The sequence below is a fragment of the Lepus europaeus genome, chromosome 16 (assembly GCF_033115175.1).
Source record: "Lepus europaeus isolate LE1 chromosome 16, mLepTim1.pri, whole genome shotgun sequence".
In the NCBI taxonomy this organism is placed as follows: domain Eukaryota; kingdom Metazoa; phylum Chordata; class Mammalia; order Lagomorpha; family Leporidae; genus Lepus; species Lepus europaeus.
This window is the reverse complement of record NC_084842.1, coordinates 47876281-47898954: the sequence shown is the minus strand read 5'-3', so window position 1 is coordinate 47898954 and position 22674 is coordinate 47876281. Positions and strand designations below refer to the sequence as shown.

The 22674-nt window shown below is 44.1% G+C and overlaps 1 protein-coding gene across 2 annotated transcripts in view; it reads right to left on the bottom strand.

Annotated features, from left to right (window-relative positions):
* The window catches only part of MSRA (methionine sulfoxide reductase A), a 410272-nt gene extending 389757 nt beyond the window's left edge, over nt 1–20515 (bottom strand). The window contains exon 1 of one of the 2 annotated variants that reach the window (XM_062212846.1): nt 20114–20515. In XM_062212846.1, the coding sequence (XP_062068830.1) occupies nt 20114–20249 (136 nt within the window). In that variant the 5' untranslated portion in view covers nt 20250–20515. The remainder of the gene's footprint in view (nt 1–20113) is intronic. The other variant, XM_062212845.1, reaches the window with a different exon arrangement.
* Nucleotides 20516–22674: the final 2159 nt, after the last annotated feature.

Below are 22674 nucleotides of genomic sequence, written 5' to 3'. Positions count from 1 at the left end.
AATACTGTGAAGTAAGCAAGTGCCTCTTGTTGGTTGATGAGTTTATAATTTTAAACATGGCGACTTAAAGTCTTTTGTCATCCACAGTTATATATGATCTGCTGCTCATAAAACTAAAGCGTTGTTGGTTCTGTGTTTAGCTGTCCTCCTATAGGTTCCTATGGACTTTTTCCAGCCACTTTTATTGTATTCAGTACTTTGGGATGGCTCTGTAAACAGATGAAGCCAATAATGTATTAACAGTACCAACTGAGAGAAAGTATGGTTAACTGAGGTTACTAAAAAGAAAAAGCAATTCAAATCAATTGGCAATCTACAAAAAGAGTTAAAGATTTTAAAAGCTATTATTAAAATTGATATATTGGTCTATTATGCTATATTATATGTGTGTACATATTCTATGTCCACATGGGGAAATTTTATTAAGAGTTTTATTTTAAATGGCTTATAGATAAGATTGTCCATAAATTTAAGCTGCTAAAATCAATCAAAGATACATTTTAATTTGTGGGACCTGAATCTGTGTATCATATGTTTTAGACTTGTTGGTAGAAAGAAACTAAAAACATTTTAGATGGTTGTGCTTAATTTTACTGGCTAAACAAACTACACCATGTTAGATATTTAAGAGGTGTTTTCAAATACATGATTCTTAAAATTTATAGAAGGCATTGGACCTTCTGGTAAATGTTTTCTTAAGTTGTTATCTAATGGTTGAAACGGTTTGCTAAGTATTCATGTGATATTGCTATTGTCAGCAAGCGATCTAGGACTTGCTCCCTCATTTCTCTATTCTAAGCCCAACTTGTTCTTTCATTTCTCTATTCTCTTCAAGGTAGGAAACTAATTCTATTATGAAGGAATCTGTAGGATGCACAATTTAATCTTTAGACCTTATAAAAGAGATGGCTAACATTTTTCTGCAATAGCATAGCCAAAATAAGAACTCAAATAATAATCTCATAGCTAGATTCACTTCGCCATCAGCGAAGTATACAGTAAGTAGAAAAAACCTCCCTTTCAGACCAAAGGGAAAGAAAGTTTTAAAGTGAGAATATAATTTTCCTCATGGGCATTGTCTACCTTAGAAAAACTACTACAGAACATGCCTGTGACTATAGACTTGTAGTTCAGGCCACCGAAGATTAGAGATGGGACACGGGCACTCCCTTGACTTGCATCCTCTGGTCTGCTTTAACACAAACCAGGAGGAAAAGAAAGCTCGGCATCAGAAGCAATGGGTGGCAGGCCTATTAATGGCTGATCTGTACAGTGATCTGCCCTCAAGGAGACCCAACAGGCCAGTCCACTGCAGTGGCTTTCAATGTGGTAAGCCTGGGCTTCAGCAGAAGTCAGCTTGTGAAGAGCCCTGGCAGCTCTGCCAAGAGTTGGATCACTGGAAATGGACCTGCCCTGGAGTCGAAGGATGCCCAGGTCAGAGCCACAGATCTTATTGGCTCTAAGCTGAAAAGCCCTTCACTCAGCCCAACTTCCAAAGTGACCACTGCAGCTGAGGGGATGGTCAAGCAGGGTCAGCAACATTACAGGCAGAACTGTAAATTTCTTGTTAGAGATGCCACCTGCCTTTACCTGGCCAGCTCTCCTCCCAGGCCAGCCAAGTAATGAAAGTCAACAGAATGCCTTCCCCTAGGAGGTTCACACCTCCCTTAGGATATACCCCATGTGAAGAGATAGATAGGTCTGGGCCTCTGAATTTACAAGGCCTAAAGCCCACCAGATTATTATCAAGCCCCTTCTATCAGGTTCTATTCGCCTCTCAATCAGAAAACTTAATTGTAGCTTAGACAGCACCTTTCTTAGCTCCTCTAATAATGACTCTGTCCTTTGTTCTAGGCCCTGTCTAGTGCACTTGGGCCTCATTCCTTTGTAATCATAACCTCTACTCTACCACCAATGGCTCTACTCCCAACCTGTGTGTACTGATGGTCCTCTTCCCCACTTAATGCTGTATAATTGTTCAGACCTGGTTAAGGCCACTCTTAGGATCATTGGTTACTATCCTCAACCTGTCTTTTATGACCTTGTCTAAATATGATCAGAGTCGGCAAACTTGGAAGGCTTCCATAGCCTTGGCAACTCATGATGACAGCCTAGGATGGTTACTGGCACCATAAACTAGAGTGTCAATTTGTTGTGTCAACAACAGGAGTCACTGTGCACTTGCTCCTCATGTGGGATCTCTGTCCTTAATGTGCTGTACATTGTGATTTAATGCTATAACTAATACTCAAACAGTATGTTTCACTTTGTGTTTCTATGTGGGTGCAAACTGTTGAAATCTTTATACTAAATTGATCTTCTGTATATAAAGAGAATTGAAAATGAATCTTGATGCAAATGGAAGGGGAGAGGGAGCGGGAGAGGGGAGGGTTGCGGGTGGGAGGGAAGTTATGGGGGGGGGGGGGAAGCCATTGTAATCCGTAAACTGTACACTGGAAATTTATATTCATTAAATAAAAGTTAAAAAAATAAAAATAATAATAATAATAAAAAAAAAAAAAAAAAAAGAAACAGTATTTTACACTTTGTGTTTCTGTGTGGGTGCAAACTGATGAAATCTTTACTTAATATATACTAAATCGATCTTCTGTATATAAAGATAATTGAAAATGAATCTTGATGTGAATGGAATGGGAGCGGGAGATGGGAGGGGTGTGAGTGGGAGGGAAATTATGGGTGGGGGGGAAGCCATTGTAATCCATAAACTGTACTTTGGAAATTTATATTTACTAAGTAAAAAATAAATTAAAAACCAAAAAAAAAAAAAGACTGTGCCTGGGTTGGGGCCAGCACTGTGGCATAACGGGTAAGGCCACCACCTGCAGTACCAGCATCCCATATGGGTGCTGGTTCAAGTCCCAGCTGCTCAACTTCTAATCCAGCTTTCTGCTATGGCCTGGGAAAGCAGCAGAAGATGGTCCGAATCCTTGGGCCCCTGCACCTGCGTGGAAGACCTGGAGGAAGCTTCCGGCTCCTGCCTTTGGATCAGCCCAGCTCTAGCCATTGTTGTGACCATTTGGGAGTGAACCAGCAGATGGAAGACCCCTCCTTCTCTCTCTCTCCCTCCTTTTCCCTCCCTCTCCTTCCTACTCCCTTCCTCTGATTCTGCCTTTCAAATAAAATAAAATTTAAATATATATATATATATATATATATATGTACCAGAGGTGAGCATCTGGCCCAGCAGATAAGACACCAGTTAGGCGCCCTGCATCCTATATCAGGTGCCTGGGTTTAACATCCACCACTAGCTCCAAATTCTAGCTTCCTGCTAATGCAGCCCCTGGAAGGCAGTGGTGATGACTTCAATAGTAGGATTCCTGCCTCCTACAAGGGAGACCTGAACTAAGTTCCCAACTCCTGGCTTTGGCCTCCAGCTGTGGTAGGCATTGGGGAAAGAACCAGTTGGATGGGGCTCAATTTCTCTCTCTCTGTTCTCTCTCTCTCTCTTGAATAAAAGTGTACAATATACAGGAGATATTTTCATGTACCTTTAAGTGAGAAAGGCAAGATATACAGAATATAATCTGACCCATTTTTATAAAATACCAACAATAAATATTTGGTGGGGTATCTGATTTGATTTGGTGATTATAGAGAAAGGTTGTGCAGAAAGTGTTTTTGGTTTTCAACACTGGTTACTTGGGAAGATGGCAAAAGACCACAAAAATGATTCACAACCTAAAGATTACAATTTAAGCAAAAATATAAACAAAATCAAAGATTCCATAATAAAGGCCAGGAAGCAAGGAGGAGACACCACAGCACAGACTGGGTAGCTCCCATGCAGTGGAAGAGAAGACTGCCAGGGCCACTGGAAGGAGATACCAGAGTCTGCCAGCACCGCCACTCGGCTGCTCCCTAATTAGCTTAGTATAGCTGTACAGGTAAGCTTGTTTAGAATCATGCCCGTTTTGTTCACCAACCATCCCACAAATTCCAGAGCAAACGTATTCTCTTGGCACATTTGGCTCTTTAGTGACTCTCCTTATTCTGGAAAGAAATCATGAAAGAGATTTTAATGAACCAAAATATTTAAGTATCATGGTACAGCAGGTAATGCGATGCTGGCAATATATGGGCAAAATATGGACACTGGTTCATGTCCAGCTGTTCTACTTCCAATTCAGCTCCCTGCTAATGTGCCTGGGAGAATCAGAAGATGGCCCAAGTGCTTGGGCTCCAGTCTGCACCTGGGAGACCTGGCTGAAGCTCTTGGCTTTAGCCTTCCTCAGCCCTAGCTGTTGTGGTCACTTGGGGAGTGCACCAGCAGATGGAATATCGACCTCTCAATCTCTTTCCCTCCTTTTCTGTAACTCTTTCAAATAAATAAATAAATATTTAGAAAAAATAGACGTAATCCCATACTTAAAAGAAATCCATTGGTTCATCTCTTACACCCAAGAAATTCAGGTTGAAATGTATATAGGTAATTCCTTAAACCAAATATGTGCTTCTCCAAAACTACCACTTTTATTCTCCAAAACAGCTACATAATCCTACTCACCTGATGCCTAACCTTCACCAGAAAATAATCACTCCCTTTTATTTCACATATTGAAATAAACCCACAGAGCTTCCTAGAATGAGCAAAACACTGAAGAAGCAATACATTTTTATTTTAATTATCTTTTATAAGATTTATTATTTATTTATTATTATTTATTATTTATTTTATTTATTATACAGAGAGAAGAGAGGCAGAGAGAGACAGGAGAGGCAGAGAGAGAGAGAGGTCTTCCATCTACTGATTTACTCCCCAGTTGGCCTCAATGGCCAGAGTTGAGCCAATCCGAAGCCAGGAGCCAGGAGTTCTAAGTCTCCCACACGGGTGCAGGGGCCCAAGGACTTGGGCCATCTTCTACTGCTTTCCCAGGCCACAGCAGAGAGCTGGATCAGAAGTGGAGCAGCTGGGACTCGAACTGGTGCCCATATGGGATGCTGGCACTGCAGATGGTGGCCTTACCTGCTACACCACAGCACCGGCCCTGATTTTTAATTTTCTTTAACGTTTAAGTTCCCTGCAGTGGACTCCTCAAAGCTCTTACATTCAGAGGCTGGCAAGTGAGTGAAGCAGTTTCCCAGCAGCCTGCATGGGGTTGTCAGGGACAGCCCGTGCTGGAGCTCCCTTGGCTAACAGGCCCGCCTCAGCCCTCAGTCAAGCTCCGGGACAGCGTGCAGCACTTCTCCATGCCCATGCACTCATCCCAGTGTGCAAGGAATGCTGCACGGTGAGCCCAAAATGGCAGGGATCAGAAGTTCCAGCAGAGGCGCACAGCTAGCTGATGCAGCTCTTTCTGAACTGGTTCTTAGGAAGAGAAAAGGGGATGCAGGCTTTCAGCAATGCAGTGGTTTCTCCAGGCTCTATGTGACAGCTGGCTGCTCCATTCTGCAAACTCTAACCAGGCTTCTTTTTCATCTGCTAACGGCACACTCAAGGTTTTTTTTTTACTTCTGGTTTCATGTTCTCCAGCTGGAAAACTATGAATTTCCTCAAAGTGTTTCATTTCCATGACTCTACCCTTTTGGAGACAGTCTATTAAAATGTCAAAAATTTTCAGTAAGTCAAAGGACAATTTGGGACCTCACCTGAACAATGCTTTTTAATTTTTTTCACATTCGAATATTTGATCTAAGGCAACTATAACTTACCTAACAGTAAACTATAATTTTTTGTTAAAAATCAAGAGTAAAATATGAAACATTTACAAAGAAAAATTCAACACTAATATTATTACTTTGCCATGGTAACATTTTCAAAAGAATTCATTTATATACATGCTCTAGGAAGACATTCAATGTTCTCAAATTTTATTCATCATTTTTTAATGTAATGATAATATATTCATTGAAACATATTGTTACTCTGCATTTCTTCTAGTTTCACTCTTACCAATCTTTGCTGTATTATAATGCAAATTTAATATACTTATTCAACAAGCTAGTGGATCAGAAATTCTATATCTTGCTGAGAAACACCATGGATACAGTCAAACAAAATGATACAAAAGTCCTACAGAAATACAAGGAACCACATCTTTCTTATGTGGGATAATAACCCCAGGTTACCTTTCAAAAATGGCCCAGTCTACAGAAGAGGTTCCAGTTGGCATAGATGGTATGGAAGTCTCCGGTCAAGGCAAACATCAGGCATTTGGCCATGAGTCAAAGGAGTCAAGTATCTCACCAAACAGAGCATTTTGATAGGACATCCAGGAGGAAGCTGGCAGTTGGAATCTGAGAGTTCTGGTCATGCCAGTAGGGTACTATAATCAAGAGTACAGAAAACACCATGGATTAAAAAAAAAAAAAAAAAAAAAAAAAAAAGACTGATCGGGGCCAGAGTTGTGGCATAAGCAGGTAAAGCCACCATCTACAAATCCAGCATCCCATGTGGGTGCTGGTTGGAGTCCCAACTGCTCCACTTCCAATCTAACTCCCTGCTAATGCCCTGGGAAAAGCTGTGGAATATGACGCAAGTGCTCGGGTCCCTGCCACCCTCACATTGGAGAGCTGGATGAAGCTCCTGGTTCCTGGCTCCACACATTGGAGACCTGGATGAAGCTCCTGGTTCCTGGCTTCAGCCTGGCCTAGCTCTGGCCATTGTGCCCATTCAGGAAGTGAACCAGTGGATGGACAATGTCTCTAATTCTGGCTTTCAAACAAATGAATAATAAATAAATAAACTGATCACTGAGCATCAAATCTAAGAAGGGTAGTCTACCTTCATTTCCCAAAGAGACACTGGAACAAAAACACAAAGCACAGCCCCCAAGCCCTAGCTCCACCTCCAACTCCAAGACAAAGCTATGTCAAAACAGATCCAAAAGGCAGCATGGAAGTGAAAGAAGCCGAGTTAGCCTTGAAAGATCCAGGACAGTTTAGACAGGCTGTGTCTTAGTTTATTTTGGCTGCTATACCAAAACACCACAACATGAGTGGCTTATAACCAATAGGAATTTATTTCTCATTCTTTGGGGGCAGAATGTCTAAGATCCAAGGGCCAGCAGATTCAGCACCTGGTGAGAGCCTACTTCTTGGTTCACAGATGGTCACTGCCATGTGACAGAAGGGACTGACCAGGTCTCGGGGGTCTCCTTTATCACGTGGGCGCCACCTTCATGACTCAATCCCTTCAAAAGTCTCCTACCTCCTAACATCGTCACCATAGAGGTTAGGATTTCAACATCCAAACTCGGGGGTATAGGGCATAAACCTTCAGTGGGAAAAAGACATTACAATCGAGGGTGAGCCTCAAGGGTGGAAACAGAGATCTAGAACACTGATGTCAGCAGCAATTTTTTTTTTTTTTTTTTGACAGGCAGACTGGACAGTGAGAGAGAGAGACAGAGAGAAAGGTCTTCCTTTGCCGTTGGTTCACCCTCCAATGGCTGCGGCCGGCGCACCGCACTGATCCGAAGCCAGGAGCCAGGTGCTTCTCCTGGTCTCTCACGGGGTGCAGGGCCCAAGCACTTGGGCCATCCTCCACTGCACTCCCTGGCCACAGCAGAGAGCTGGCCTGGAAGAGGGGCAACCGGGACAGAATCCAGTGCCCCGACCAGGACTAGAATCCGGTGTGCCGGCGCCGCAAGGCGGAGGATTAGCCTGTTAAGCCATGGCGCCGGCTTCAGCAGCAATTTATACAAAGTTCTTAATGCTAGGATGAAGGGTGCCATCAGACAAATCAGAGAGAGTCACTGTTATTTGCTAAGGACTGACAGAATGAAATTCCAGTCTTAAGCAGACATCTGTTAGTGACACTGTATATACAGATTGGGCAGGGCAGAGTGAAGGCAGGGAGACCAGAGACCTGTGAAACCAAGGAACAAGCAAAACTTACTGGGGAAGGGGCATATTAAATACAAAGGCAAGAATCAAAATGACTGCGACTAAGGATTTTGGCATTTGAGAGAGCACTGTGGTGCCACTGATACAAATGAAGAAACTGAAATATGAGAATGCAGCCAGTCTTTTGAAGGCGAAATGTCATGCTGGGTTTTAGAACTGAGTTTAGGGTTACAGCAAGATCAACACATTCTGTAAGTATTTGAGAATGTAAGATTTCCAAGATTTCCTCTCATGAGATAAGATGAGATTTCAGGAGTCATCTATAGACAAGAGTGGTTAGAACCATGAAAGCAGCTGCCATCCCTAAGAAGTAGAAAGATGATTGCAGTAAAATGAGGCAGGGAAAAAGGCTGATGCCAGCAAATGGGAAAGACAGGTCATTGCTATGGTTTAAAAGTGGTTTGAGGGGCCCAGCACCCAGCAGAGCCAGCACCTGCAGTGCCAGCATCCCATATGGGTGCCAGTTTGATTCCCAGCTGCTCCACTTCCTATCCAACTCGCTGCTGATGTACCTGGGAGGGCAGTTCTTGGGCCCCTATGCCCATGTGGGGGACCTGGAAGAAGCTCCAGGCTCCTGGCTTTGGATCGCTCCAGTTCTGGCCATTGCAGCCATTTGGGGAGTGGGCCAGTGCGGATGGAAGCGTGCTCGCTCGCTCTCTCTCTCTCTCTCTCTCTCTCTGCCTTTCAAATAAATAAACAGGTAAAAAAAAAAAAAAAACTGGTTTGGGTACCTAACAGTGCCTATCTCTCACCATGTGATGCCCTGTGTCACTTTGGGACTCTGCCATTACCAGATGTGGTCCCTCAACCTTGGAACAGGACCAATAGCCAAAATCTATTTTTTTTTTTTTTTTTTACAATTTACCCTGTCTGTGGGATTATGTTACTGATAATATAAAGAGGACCAGCCATGATCACACACTTCCAACCTCATATCAGCTTTTGCTTAAATGTGGAAAGGAGATAGATACAAGTTGAAATGGTTGAACTGCTGTATGATGACAACCCCATTGCTCACTAGAAATATGATGTAGCGCAAAGTCTGGAGAGCAAGGCAAAAATCCTGCCCTCTCTGAAGGCAGAAAGCAGCAAGAAAGTGGCAGGTAAAGGGACTGTCACCACATCTCTGGACAGAGTGATATGGTCCACTCCTACCACATACATTTTCTATTTGGTTACAGAAATTCTATCTAGCTGATCAAAATTTTCTGATGTAATAGGGAAAATTTTCTGATGTAACAGAAACCAGCAGCGACAAGCCTAAGCCTCTAAACTCCTGCCCTTCCAGTATTGTCAGTGTACTGCTCTCCCCGTTAGTCATTCCGACATTTACTGATGACCCACTACGTGCCACCGTACGTCATACATGTATGTCTATTACATATGATACTGCTGAGAGGGGCCCCTGTCTCTCAAGGAACTCACAAGGCAACATGCTACAGACACTCAACAAGTATTTACTGGCAGCCTACTGTGTTCCAAGCACAAAAACAAAGCAATTCCTGCCCTCATGTAGTTTGCAGTGTAGTGCCACATATTCTCAAAACAGTGAATATTATGATACCCTCAGACTAACCGGGAACTTATGAAGGGAAAAAGATGAAAGAAGAGCATATGAAGAACCCCAACATTGATTCATCACATACTGACATCATCTCTTGCAGAATTCAGTCTTTTGAATATTAACAGAGGTTTGATGACCTGAGATAGCACAGGATAGAGGCTATTGCATGGCAAGGGAGCCTGGACATCCACCAAGGCAGCAGGGATGATGGGTGGCAGGCTGTAGAGACCTGTGAAGAGGCCAGACAAAGCTCAGCAAAGAGGCCTCCGCTCTGGTCCTGCTGAGTCCCTCTCATCCCTGCTTCCCCACCAGGGGGTTCAGAGGCCAAAACTTCTGGATTAGCTAAGCCAGGCAGCTTTTCTCCACCCTACCACAGATGCCTAGCAAGTCTCTTATCAGAAATTTAAAGATGGGGAGGTTTCTACCTTTCATCCTAGCCAGAAGTGTGAAGCAATCAGCACAGATCCATCCCTACTACCAGAACAATTTAGAGTACATACTCCATGGACAAAAAGGCCAGCTGTGTTAGCTTCTCTATGCTCATGGGTCACATGGCAGACACACAGAAAGATCACATTTTAGTCTTTTTAGTATGGCATTAACCATACTCTGCCTAGTATCCATAATCAAGACTGGGCATCTGGTATGGGCCATGGCCTTTATGAAGAGCTGTACGCCAGAAGATAATCAAAGGAGCAAACACAGTGCTCCCTTCAAGAGATGAAGCATAGCTCGTTCCTCTGAGAAGCTCACCATCATATAGAGAGATGAGATGCTGATTGGATAATTTAGCAACACAACAGTTAAGTAACAATGCGTGATGCAACAGAAAGGAGTCTGAGAGTAGTACTAATCATTTGTCCAACAGAAAAGAAAGGGATCACGTATTGTGGCACAGTGGGTTAAACTGCTGCTTGCTCTGCCGGCATCCTATATAAGACCAACAGTTCGAGTTCCAGCTGCTCCACTTCTGATCCAGCTCCCTGCTAATGCACCAGGCAAAGCAGTGGAAAACGGCTAAGTGCTTGGGCCCCTGCCACCCACATGGGAGACCCAGAAGTTCTGGGATCCTGGCTTCAGCCTGGTCCAGCCCTGGTTGTTGTTGCCATTTGAAGATCAAATCAATGGGTGGAAGATCTGTGTTTACTGTTAAATAAGCATTTTTAAAAAGTGAAAAAAAGGAGGGGGGATCTCTTAGGTTGGAGAGAAAAGGGATAGGTTTACGGGAGAAATAAAATTCAAGCAAGGCAAGTTTTAAGGAAGGAGTAGGATAAGAATATATAAAAAGCACATTACTTTACCTAAGCAGGCCTTTCACATACATATAACGAATGAATAAATAAAAGTCTACCAAGTGCAATCTATGTAGGTAGATCACGAGACATAACACTGAAACACATTAGGTAAAAGGTGAGGTTCTACAGCAGCACAGAGGAAAAGGGCTGAGGAGAGGGGTACGGATCAGGTGGCGGAAGGTATGGAACACCTTCATTCCAGGGGCTGCAGGGAAACACTGAAGGTTCTGGAACAGGGACTAAAACATTAAAGAGCTTTGGGAATGATGTAAAGAGGAGACATAACAGTTCTGTGTCCTACAATTTAGAAATTAATCACTCACTGGGGAAAATTTTTCTAAAAAGAAAATTGTTTCCTATCATTTTCTTTTAAAACTCTATGTACATCACTCACCATAAAAGAAATACACATAATGTCTTCTACACAATAGTGGAAGGAATTTGTCCCTAAAGATCTTTTCTTTGTATAAATGATGCCACCACAATTGATGCTTCAGTAAAAATGAATATTTATGAAATGTAAAATGACTTAGATTAACTTATTCCAATTTCACCCTCTAAATTTAGATTTTTAAATCACGCCAAAATGTGGCTTTTGATTACAAAAGCAAGTTGTAAAAAAAAAAAAAAAAAGAGCTTGACAAGAAAGAGAGCAAAAGTGAAAAATAAAACTTGAAATAGGATGACAAAAGATGACAGAAAGGTGGTCAATTAGACTAAAAACAGCAGAGAGATCATCTTCAAAGTGGTGTTATTTCACTCAATAATGCAGTCACACTCCATGAGCTAAAGTTATAAAAGAGCATAAAGTAAAAAAGTCCATGTCTCCCATCCCACAGCCTTCTCCCCTCTATTTCTTAGCTGTCCTTTCAAAGTTCCTTTGCACACACATACATATTATTAGTATTTCACCAAAAAAAGCATACCAAGTGTACTATTCTGCTCCTGCTTCTTTTACTGTACACTGTATCCTGGCAATATCTCCCTATCCATTCATATATAAGCTCCACAGCCTTTCTGACAGCTGCATATTCCATTGTGGGGATCAACCATAATTTATTTAACTAGCCCCTGTTGACGAGTATTTGGGCTGCTTCCAATCTTTTGCTATTGCAAACAAAGCCACAGTGAATAACCTGGTCCAGTCATCAGTTGGCATGTGTGCAAGTATATTCGTAAGATAAATTCCCAGAAATCAGAATCCTGGGTCAAATGGTATATGCATTTAAATTTTTGATAGATGTTGCCAAACTGCCTTTCCTAAGAGTGGAGCCAATTCAAACTCTAGCCAACAATGTACAAGAGCATCTTTTTCCTTCAGAATTGACAGAGAGTATCAAAGGTCTGGTATTTTGCCAACCTGAAAAATGAAAAATGGTATTTGCATTCTCCTTGTTATGAGTAAGGCTGAACATTTTTTCATATAGTTAAGAGCTGATTGTAGCTCCTGTTCTGTAAACTGTTCATAACCTTTGCCTATTTTTCTAATGGATGTTGTTTTTCCTGCTAATTTCTACAGGTTTCTTACATATTACGAATGTTAGCCATTCACCTACGATGTGTATTGCAAATTTACCTCTTACTTTGTCTTCTGACTTTGCTTATGATAATTTTTGCCACACAGAGACTTCTGCTTTGATGTAATCTAATCCATCAACCTTTTACACTCTGATTGTCAGATCTTGGTTAGAAAAATCATGATTCTAAAGGGAAATAACACTTTCCCATACTTAAATTGGTTCTTTTTTTATATTTAACTAAATGGAAAAAGTGTGTCATAGTTAAGACCAGTAGCTCAACTGCCTTCGTTCACGTCCCATCTCCAATACTGATTAGCTACAGGACCTTGGAGAAGTCCTAACCTCTCTGTCCTCAACTTCCACATCCATAATTGGGGATTATCATAATGACTACCTCATTGGGTGAGGACTAGTGTGTAAGTAAATGTAAAGCCCTACAGTGCAGGACACTCAGGAGATCAGATACAAGTATCTGTTTGGAATTTATTCGGGCTTAAACTGTCATATATGTTTCCACATATTTTTTTTCAATATGGCTACCCAGTTGTTCTCACATCATTCCTGAATATTCTATCCATTCTCCCACTGATTTGAAACATCACCTTTATCACATGCTACATTCTCTTATGTATTTAAGAACTTAGACTCTTTTTTCCTATTTTGTACATTTCTAACTTCTTATCTTGCCTGACCATGTTGGCTAGTAGCTACAATCCAATGTAGAATAATAACTAATCACTCAAAGTAGGTCTAAAAATGTTATCATCCAATTTAGCTAGCCTGGGAGAAATTAAACATTAAACAACTTGAAGGTATGAGCCTCAACTTCTTGCAAAGTATAAATATATTAAGTCACATTTAATAAAATGGTGGAAGTTTCCTTAAGAATACAAAATGGTAGGCTTTAAAAAAAAAAAAAAAAAAGGAAAAGAAAAAGACCAAAGCAAAATACTCGAAGTATCTGGTAACTGAGCACACCTTTACTTAAGTACTAGGTAGAGCCCACACTCTTATCTTGATTCAGAACTGGAACTCCTAATGTTTCCTCATTGAGCCTGAAGTTGGCCTTTGGGCTGCAATAACTATCATTTTACTATATTAAGGAAGTAGACATTGATTCCTATTGTTGAATGTCATTATCAAGAACAGTTGTTAAACGTGGCCAAATGACTTCTTAGTATATCTGCAGAGATGTCTTTTTTCTCCTTAGATCAATTTAATGATGAATTATATTACTAGATTTCTTAATACTGACCCATCCTTGAATTGTGACTAAATCCCATTGCTAAATTCTATTTGCTCATATTTATTTAGCAGCTTACCTCAATATCATAGATGCAATTGCACAGTTTTCTTTTTTGTGCAATTTTTATCAGATTTGGCTTCAAAATTATACTTCTTAAAAATAATTTGGATGGTTTCTTCAGTTTAAATAGTGCTGGAATTGGGGCCAGCACTGTGGCGTAGCTGGCTGCTCACCTGGCTGCTCCACTTCTGATCCTGCTCCCTGCTAATATGCCTGAGAAAGCAGTAGATGGCCCAATCACTTGGGCCCCTGCACCCGCGGGGAAGACCCTGAAGAAGCTCCTGGCTTTGGATAGGCTCAGCATCGGCTGTTGCGGCCATTTGGGGAGTGAACTAGCGAACAGAAGACTGACCTCTCTGTGTCTCTGCCTCTCTGTAGCTCTCTCAAATAAATAACCAAATCTTTACAAAAAAAAAAAATACTGCTAAAATTACCTGCTTTTCAAATATTTGGCAGATGTCTTCTGTGAAATGTACGCGACATAGTGCTTTGGGAGGAGGTGACTCCGACAATTTCATTTCTTCTGTGAAAAATTGAGCTGCTTACATTTTCTACCTTTTCTGGATTCCATTTGTGTTGATTATATTTTGCTAAAAATAATCAATTCAATTTTTCAAATGTAATTTCAAAGAATGGAGTGAGTAAACAGTCTTGAACACTTCCTTAAGTTTTCTGTTTCCATGACTCCCCCTCAGCTCCTAGTTTGTGTACTTGTACTTTCTTCCTTTTTTCTTGAATAAACTAGCTAATAGCTTATGCATTTTTATAGTTGCAGTTAAATTGCTTTTCAAAGAGCCACCTTTTGGATTAATACATTATTCTACTATTTTTCTATTCATTTTTTTAAGATTTATTTACTCATTTGAGAGGAAGAGTTACAGACAGAGACAAAGGTCTTCCATCCACTGGTTCAGTCCCCAAATGGCCGCCAAGGCCAGAGCTCAGCCCATCTGAAGCAGCAGCCAGGAGCTTCTTCCATGTCTCCCACGTGAGTGCAAGGGCTCATGTACTTGGGCTATCTTCCACTGCTTTCCCAGGCCATAGCAGAGAACTGGATCGGAAGTGGAACAACCAGGACTTGAACTGGCACCATATAGGATGCCAGTGCCGCAGGTGGAGGCTTAGCCTACTATACCACAGCACTAGGCCCCTCTATGTACACTTAAAATTATAAAAGAGAATACCTTCGGCAAGGGTTTTACACATTTCCCTCTCCCATCAAAAAAGCAACACCACAAAAAAAATACAATGAATGCTATCGAAAAATGCCAAGCCAAGAAAACACATACCAAGTCAGAACCATCAAGTTAAATACCTCCAAATCCCAAACAGCTGTTCAAGAAAACAGGTAAGAGGTCAGCACTGTGGCATAACAGGTTAAGCAACTCTTACATCTCTGGCATCCAAGTGCTGATTTGAGTTCCGGCTCCTCTGCTTCCAATCTAGCTCCTCACTAATGTGCCTTGGAGGGCGGCAAAGCTACTTTGGCCCCTGCTACCCACATGGGAGATCCATGTGGGATACCCAGATCGAGTTCCTGGCTCTTGGCTTCAGCCTAGCCTGATCCAGCCCTGACTATTTCAGCCATTTGGAGAGTGAACCAGCTAATGGAAGACTCCAATCTCTCTTTGTACCTCCTCTGTCACTCTGCTTTTCAAGTAAAATACTTTTTAAAAAAGAAAAATAAAACAGAATGACAACTTTTCTAATGTGAAGAAGAAAAAGAGAGAGAGAAAAAACAAGAAAGCAAAAAAGCTCAAAAGAAAACTGGGCTTCTACAATAAGTAATTCACTGGAAATAAGATCAGTTCTGGCTGTAACGAACTCACATTTTAACATGGGAGGCACTCTCAGGTTTTAATTACAAGCCTTTCACTTCCATGCCTGTCTCTAACAATTCAGTTCAGTGAGCATGAATTTCTCTTCTCTTTCAGTCCCAAAGTTCTGAGTATTGTTTCATGGCCACCAACCTACACAAGCAAGACCACCTACACCTCCATAACGCCAGGCACATTACTGCACAACCCACCAGCCAGTCAGTGCTGTCTAAAAGCCACCCTTGCTGGAAAAAAGCATGCTGCAAATGAGGCGGCACTGTGCAGGTTCAGCTCTAACAAATCACCAAAGTAGGCATATTCATACTCTGATCCATTTTAGGTAGCCTGGGAGAAATTTAAAGCATGAAGATTTGAATCTTCCCATTTTGCAAAGTAGGAATCTCCTACAAGGTCACAGATTATAAAAAGGAAGAAGTACTGAAGCCAAGGGGATAACCCTTAATAGCAAAAGTATTTGGTAACAGCGCACGCCTGGCCCTAGGCTGCGCGAAAGGCACTGAACAGGCAGGCCTGTCATGTAAAAGGGGATGACTTTGTCACACATTGCTAGAGAGCCCGGTACAAACAAGAGGCACAGATAGAAGTAATACAGAGAAGTGAAGAGCTGTCAAACAGGATGGAAGTTGAAGTGGAGATTAATTCAACTTTCAAAATAATATTTCAAGTTTACAGTCATCGGCCGGCGCCGTGGCTTAACAGGCTAATCCTCCGCCTTGAGGCACCGGCACACCGGGTTCTAGTCCCAGTCAGGGCGCCAGGTTCTGTCCCGGTTGCCCCTCTTCCAGGCCAGCTCTCTGCTATGGCCAGGGAGTGCAGTGGAGGATGGCCCAAGTCCTTGGGCTCTGCACCCCATGGGAGACCAGGAGAAGCACCTGTCTCTTGCCTTCGGATCAGCAGGGTGCGCCGGCCACAGCGCACCGGCCGCGGCAGCCACTGGAGGGTGAACCAACGGCAAAAGGAAGACCTTTCTCTCTGTCTCTCTCTCTCACTGTCCACTCTGCCTGTCAAAAACAAATAAATAAATAAAAATTAAAAAAAAAAAGTTTACAGTCATCAAAAACCACTAAATACATAATACTGCCCATTTCTGGAGTCAATCAGAACTTCCAGCTATCTGTCAAGGCAAAAGCACTCCCAAGAACAGAGGTTGTAAAGACCACAATCTAAAATGTAAATATGTGGAGGGAATGTCACAACAGCTGAATAACAAGGGCACTTACGTTGTCGGGCTCTATTAAAAAACAGCAAAGCCTCGAAGGGAACCAGGTCCTGAGGTTTTGCAATTACAGTTATATGGATATGAAAAAGAAATTATGTTCTTGTTTTTGTAATGTTTGTTAACCTTTTACTACAAGTATCACTGGGAAACTCACTGGTAAGATTTTGCTTAAAATAAAATGGAATGAAATTCAGGTCCACCTTTATCTTCAATTGGTTTGGAAACGTGATCAAGAGTTTTGAGAGGAGCCAGCATTGTGCCATGGCGGGTAACGCCACCACCTGGAATGCCAGCATCGCATATGGACACCAGCTCATGTCCCAGATGCTCCACTTCCAACCCAGCTCCTTGCTAATACCCTGTGAAAAGCAGCAGAAGATAGCCCAAGAGCTTAGGTCCCTCCACCCATGTAGGAGACCCAAATTAAGCTCCTGGCTCTGGCTTGGCTCAGCCTTATCCATTGTGGCCATCTAGGGAGTGAACCAGAGGATGGAAGCTCTCTCTCTCTCTGTAAGCATCTGTAAGGGCATAATGGAGAAATCAGTGCATGAGGAGGAAGAATAGTCCAAGCTGAGGAAGTCAGCATTTAGAAAGCAAAGCTGGGGCATAGTAGGTTAAACCTCCGCCTACGGAGCCAAAAGAGCACTGGTTTGAATCCCAACTGCTCCACTTCCAATCCAGCTCTCTGCTAATGGTCTGGGAAAGCAGTGGAAGATGGCCCAACTGTCTGGGCCCCTGCACTTGCATGGGAGACCCAGAAGAAGCTCCTGGCTTTGGATCTGCCCAGCTCCAGCTATTTCGGCCATTTGGGGAGTGAACCAACAAATGGAAGACCTCTCTCTCTCTCTCCCTCTCTCCTTCCCTCCTTCTCCCCCTCCCTCCCTCCCTCTCTACCTCTGTAACTCTGCCTCTCAAATAAATAATCTTAAAAAAAAAAAAAGCACTGTCTTGAGATGTCCATTAATGAATACCGGCTTGTAAAAGAGAATTTTTTTTTAAAGATAGATTTTATTTTTATTTATTAGAAAAACAGATAGAGGTCTTCCATCCACTGGTTAACTCCCGATGGCAGCATCAGCCGGAGCTGTGCCAATGCGAAGGCAGGAGCAAGGAGCTTCTTCCAGGTCTTCCACGTGGGTACAGGGGCCGAAGGACTTGGGCCATCTTCCACTGCTTTCCCAGGCCATAGCAGAGAGCAGGATCAGAAGTGGAGCAGCCAGGACTAGAACCAGCGCCCAAATGGGATGCCGGCGCTTCAGGCCAGGGCTTTAACCCACTGCGCCACAGTGCCAGCCTCCAAGAGAACATATTTTTAAGATACAGTTTAGATCATCTGGTTATATAATTTAAATTCTTTAAAAAAAATATATGAATTTGGCTGGCGCCACGGCTCACTTGGCTAATTCTCTGCCTGCAGCACCAGCACCCCGGGTTCTAGTCCTGGTTGGGGCACCGGATTCTGTCCCAGTTGCTCCTCTTCCAGTCCAGCTCTCTGCTGTGGCCCGGGAAGGCAGTGGAGGATGGCCCAAGTGCTTGGGCCCTGCACCCGCATGGGAGACCAGGAGGAAGCACCTGGCTCCTGGCTTCGGATCAATGCAGCGCGCCAGCCATAGAGGCCATTTGGGGGGGTGAACCAACGGAAGGAAGACCTTTCTCTCTGTGTCTCTCTCTCACTGTCTAACTCTGCCTGTCAAAAATATATATATATATATATATGAATTTTTTTTAAAAACTTAATCTCTGTATTTGAGTTAAAAGCAAAACAGGAGCAGGAGTTGTAGTGCAAAGGGTTAAGTTGGAGAACAGGATGCCCACATCCTATATAAGAGTGCCAGTTCCAATCCTGGCTACTCAGCTTCCAATCTAACTTCCTACTTGCACATCCTGGGATGGTAGCAAATGATGGCTCAAGTGCTCGGGACCCTATCATCCACATGGGAGACCCAGATGGAGTCCTGACTCTTGGCTCAGCCTGGCCAACCCAGACTACTGTGGGTATCTGAGAAGTGAACCAGCAGGTGGAAGAACTCCTTTTCTGTTTGTGTCTCTGTGTGTTACTCAAGTAGATGAAAATAAAAAAGTAATCATCCTTTAATTAAACAAAATAAACTTCTAGGGCTGAAGATGAGTTGGAGGTGGTGATGGGAAAAACAAGAGAGTGTATGAGACTGGTCACACTGTTTCCAACATGCCTCAAACCCAAAACGCATCTACCTTTTCTAATCGCATACTAAGCATTCTATGATGCGGCAAACCGTCAATATGACCTCCTCCTAGTCTCAAAAAGTCTTTAAGGAAAAGAAAACAAGAATTCGTAGGAAACTTTTTAATGCAGGATTTCTTTGGCACTGAGCCAACTGTAGGATTCAACACCGCTTAATGTGCCTGACACTCTAAGGCAGTGGTTTAGAGACTGCACCATGCATTAGAATCACTCGTTGGGCTTCATTCCCAGGGCCTCTGATATTGTAGTCCAGGTGAGGGGCCTCGCCCCCTCCAGGTAATGCTGATGCTGCGGGGGGGGGGGGGGGGGAGAGGCACACTTTGAGAAGCAAGTGCACCAAAGCATTGTAAATCGACTACCCCTATCTTAAGTGTTTGGAGGCCATAGCTGTTTCATAATATTTCACATAGCTTGGAATACTTGCATATATAAAACAAAATAACTTGGGGATGGAACCCAAATCCAAATCCAAAACTCACTTACGTTTCACATACACCGTCTACACACAGCCTGAAGATGACGTCATACAATACTTGTGCACCTGAGTTTCGATTACCACCTGTCACTTGAGGTCAGGTGTCAAATGTTCAGCCTGTGGTATCTAACGTGTGCTCCAAGTTTCGGATTTGGGAGCATTCCGGATTTCGGATTAGGGGGCACTCAACCCGTGCTATGCAAAGCAGGGGCCTCCTACTGGTGGACCTGTGCTGTCTGTCTGTCACAAAAACTGGGAGCAAGCTTGCTCAAGACGTTTTAGCCCTTACACGTCACCGCCGGGCTCGGCGTGGGAGCGACTTTGCAGTTCTTCCCACTGTACCGTGTCAGCCGGAAATCTGAAAAGTTTGCGAGGCACCACTCCCCACCTCCACACGACTGATCAGTCTGGAAGCTTCTGCCAGCCGCGGCCAGCGGGGCCGGGGACGGGGATGCACGCTCCCTGGGACGCCACACGCGCACCGGGGCCTAGGGTCTCCACCTTCCGGAAGCCGAAAAGGAAGGGGAGCGGGGAGGAAGCGCAGGAATCCCGTCGGCCCCCGCCTGCCAACTTCAGAGAGACACACTCATCGCTTCGGCGTTCGGTTCCGTGCGAGGGACGGAGACGCCGAGCCAGCCGGAGCCCAAGCCGCAGAGCCCCTCCACTGCGCCTGCGCACACCGCACACCCACGACCCGCCCTCGGCCGGCCGGCGGCTGCCTTCCCCGCGGGCGGAGGGGCCCGAGGCCGCCGGCCGCCGGCGCGCGTGCGCAGTGGCCAAGCCCCGGCGCACCCCGTTCCTACCCGCCACGGGGGTCGCCTCCTTCCGGCCCGGCAAGGCCTCCTGAGGGCTGACGATCTTCGACGCGGTGTCGCCCATCCTTGGAACGGAAACGAGGCCGTGAAGGAGCTGGCGCGCCGTCCTCGTGGCCGAGCGCATAGGCGGCGGCGGCTGGAGCCGGGCGGGCGCTCCGGGACTGAGGTGACCCGAGGCCGGGGCCCGAGGGCGCGTGCTCCTTCCCGGAGGAGGACGCCTGGCCCGGGGTTTGGCACCCAGCGAGTTTTGCCGGGCGTCCGCTGCGGGCCAAAGTTCCCGGGCGGAGAACGAGAGCGCGAATCGCCGCGCGAAGTACGTGAAGCAGCAGAGGCCAAAAAGTGCCCCCTAGCCCGGCGGTGCGGTTGGCGGTTAAGGGTTCGCGCCGGTTCCGCCCCCTCCCCAGCAGCGGGCCCGGTGACATGGAAGCCGAGCTGCCCAAGGCACAGCTGCTTCCATTAGAGGCGGGTCCGTGGCAGACCGCGGCGTGGATGCCGGTGCACCCCGAGTGAGAAACCCCTAGCGCGATTCCCAGCAAGCGCGGAGTAACGATGCATTCGCCACACCTGTGGTACGCGTTTGCCCCGATTCCCTTTTAAAGTCCATTACACAGCGGGGGCAAACAGAGGAGCAAAGCACGAGTACCACCGCTGAGGCGGTTCAGGTGAATTTCACGGTGCTGTGGGGTCATTGTTGTTTCTGCAGTCATGGGAAGTGACACAGGTTTGTGTGACGGATAAGCAGCAGGTGGATTGGGCCAGGTGCGTGACCTCACTGTGGGATTTCGGCTTTGCACGGATGTGCCAGAATGGGCGGTGAGTGCGTGACAGGGAGGAAGGGACTGCAGATTAGTGCCCACAGAGGGGAGGAGGCGCGGGCCCAGCCTCCGCGTGGGGTCGGTTACCCCTTGGTTTTCATGTGGCCTGGACTGAAACATAAGAAGCACAGGAGGATTAGCCCTACTGTATAGGATGTTGCCAGACTCACAACACTAAACAGATTAAGCCTTTATTTTGTAATGGAGATTTCCCCCCAGGCCAAATCGTGTGTCAGTTTCTTCTCTACCCTAGTAGGTTATGTAGGCCTTCCCGGAAACCACCCTAAGGTAGGTATCTTTCCAGCCTTGTGAGGGCCTGGTCACTGTTAAGCATTTGAAAAAACAAAATCTTTCTAGCAAAGGAAATATTTTGTTTTCTAAATTACTGCCTTTTGAGTTGACTTTTTCTGTGTTTTGTAGTTGTACTCTACAACTAAGTACTGAAGAACTTCTAGCATTAAAAGGAAGCACTTAAAGCAAAGTGGAAGAGCACAACAGACCTACAGTTTGTAGATGTGTAATGTGTGAGGACGTGCATGTACCCCTGCTTGCACACCCACTGGAAAAAACAAGTGTTTGCAGTTTTGTTCAGAGTAGTGGAATCGCTCAAGTTTTCCTTAATTTTTTTTTTTAATGTTCTATGTTCATTGTTAAAATGTTCTCATGTTCCAGTGGCTATGTTTTTTATAATCATTAGGAAAAAAATTTAAAGAATACTTTATTTCCAAACATCTTTCCCTAAAACAGGAGTTTCCTATCACATTTACCAAAATAGTTGCAAGAGAAGTGGCATTGAGTACTTTCGGTTTTTTAAGAAGAGAATTAAATATTTCTGCCTTAATTCTCGACACTAGCACTTCCTTTTCTTCAGCTGCTCCACCTCATTTCTTCTGAGATGCTCCAACTGAGGTTCTCTGGGGCTGCAGGGAGGAGAGGCTCATCTTCCACAGCTGGCACACACTGCTTTGATATTTTTGCAGTTTTGCTCTGGTTTTCCTGAAAATTCTAGCACTGTATTTTTCTTTAGGATGCAGTCTAAGCATCCCCTTTAGTATGACCAAAAGACCCAAAACACAGCACTGTAGACAAAATAGAACTTTATTTCTCTAACATGTAACAGTACAGAGATAGGTGGTCCCCTGCTGAGCAGGACTGAGGCTTGGCTTCCAAAAGATCTGATACAGAATCAGCAAACATTAAGTATTCAGTGTTATATACTGAGATTAATTTACCAAAACCTTGTCTTACATTAGCAAAAGTTCCTTTTCCATTTGTGGAATTACCCCGCCTTATACCTTGAACACAAAAATACTTAATGCTATAGTCAAAAATTTAGGCATACAGATTGAGTTGCTTTACCAGAAACCCAGAGACACTATATCTGAAAGATATGAGGTAGTTCTTTCTTGGTGTCTCTTTCTCTCTTTCTCTCTCTCTGTCGCTGTGTGTGTGTGTGTGTGTTGTTTTCCCCTCATATAACAGTCCAGAGGTTGTTTGGTAGGTACAGCCCTGGCAGGCCAAATCTGCCATCCTCAGACATGATCTATGTTCCTGAGTCCAAAGAGCCAATTCCAGCACCTGCCTTCATGTCTGTACCTTAGCCCAGCAGAAGGGCAGACAGGAAAGACATGCACATCTTCAGTACTTTTGAGAGTGTACCAGAAGTATCACACATCTTTGTACTCGTTCCCTTGAACTGATTAGAGCCATAGCCACATTTAACTATTTGGAAGG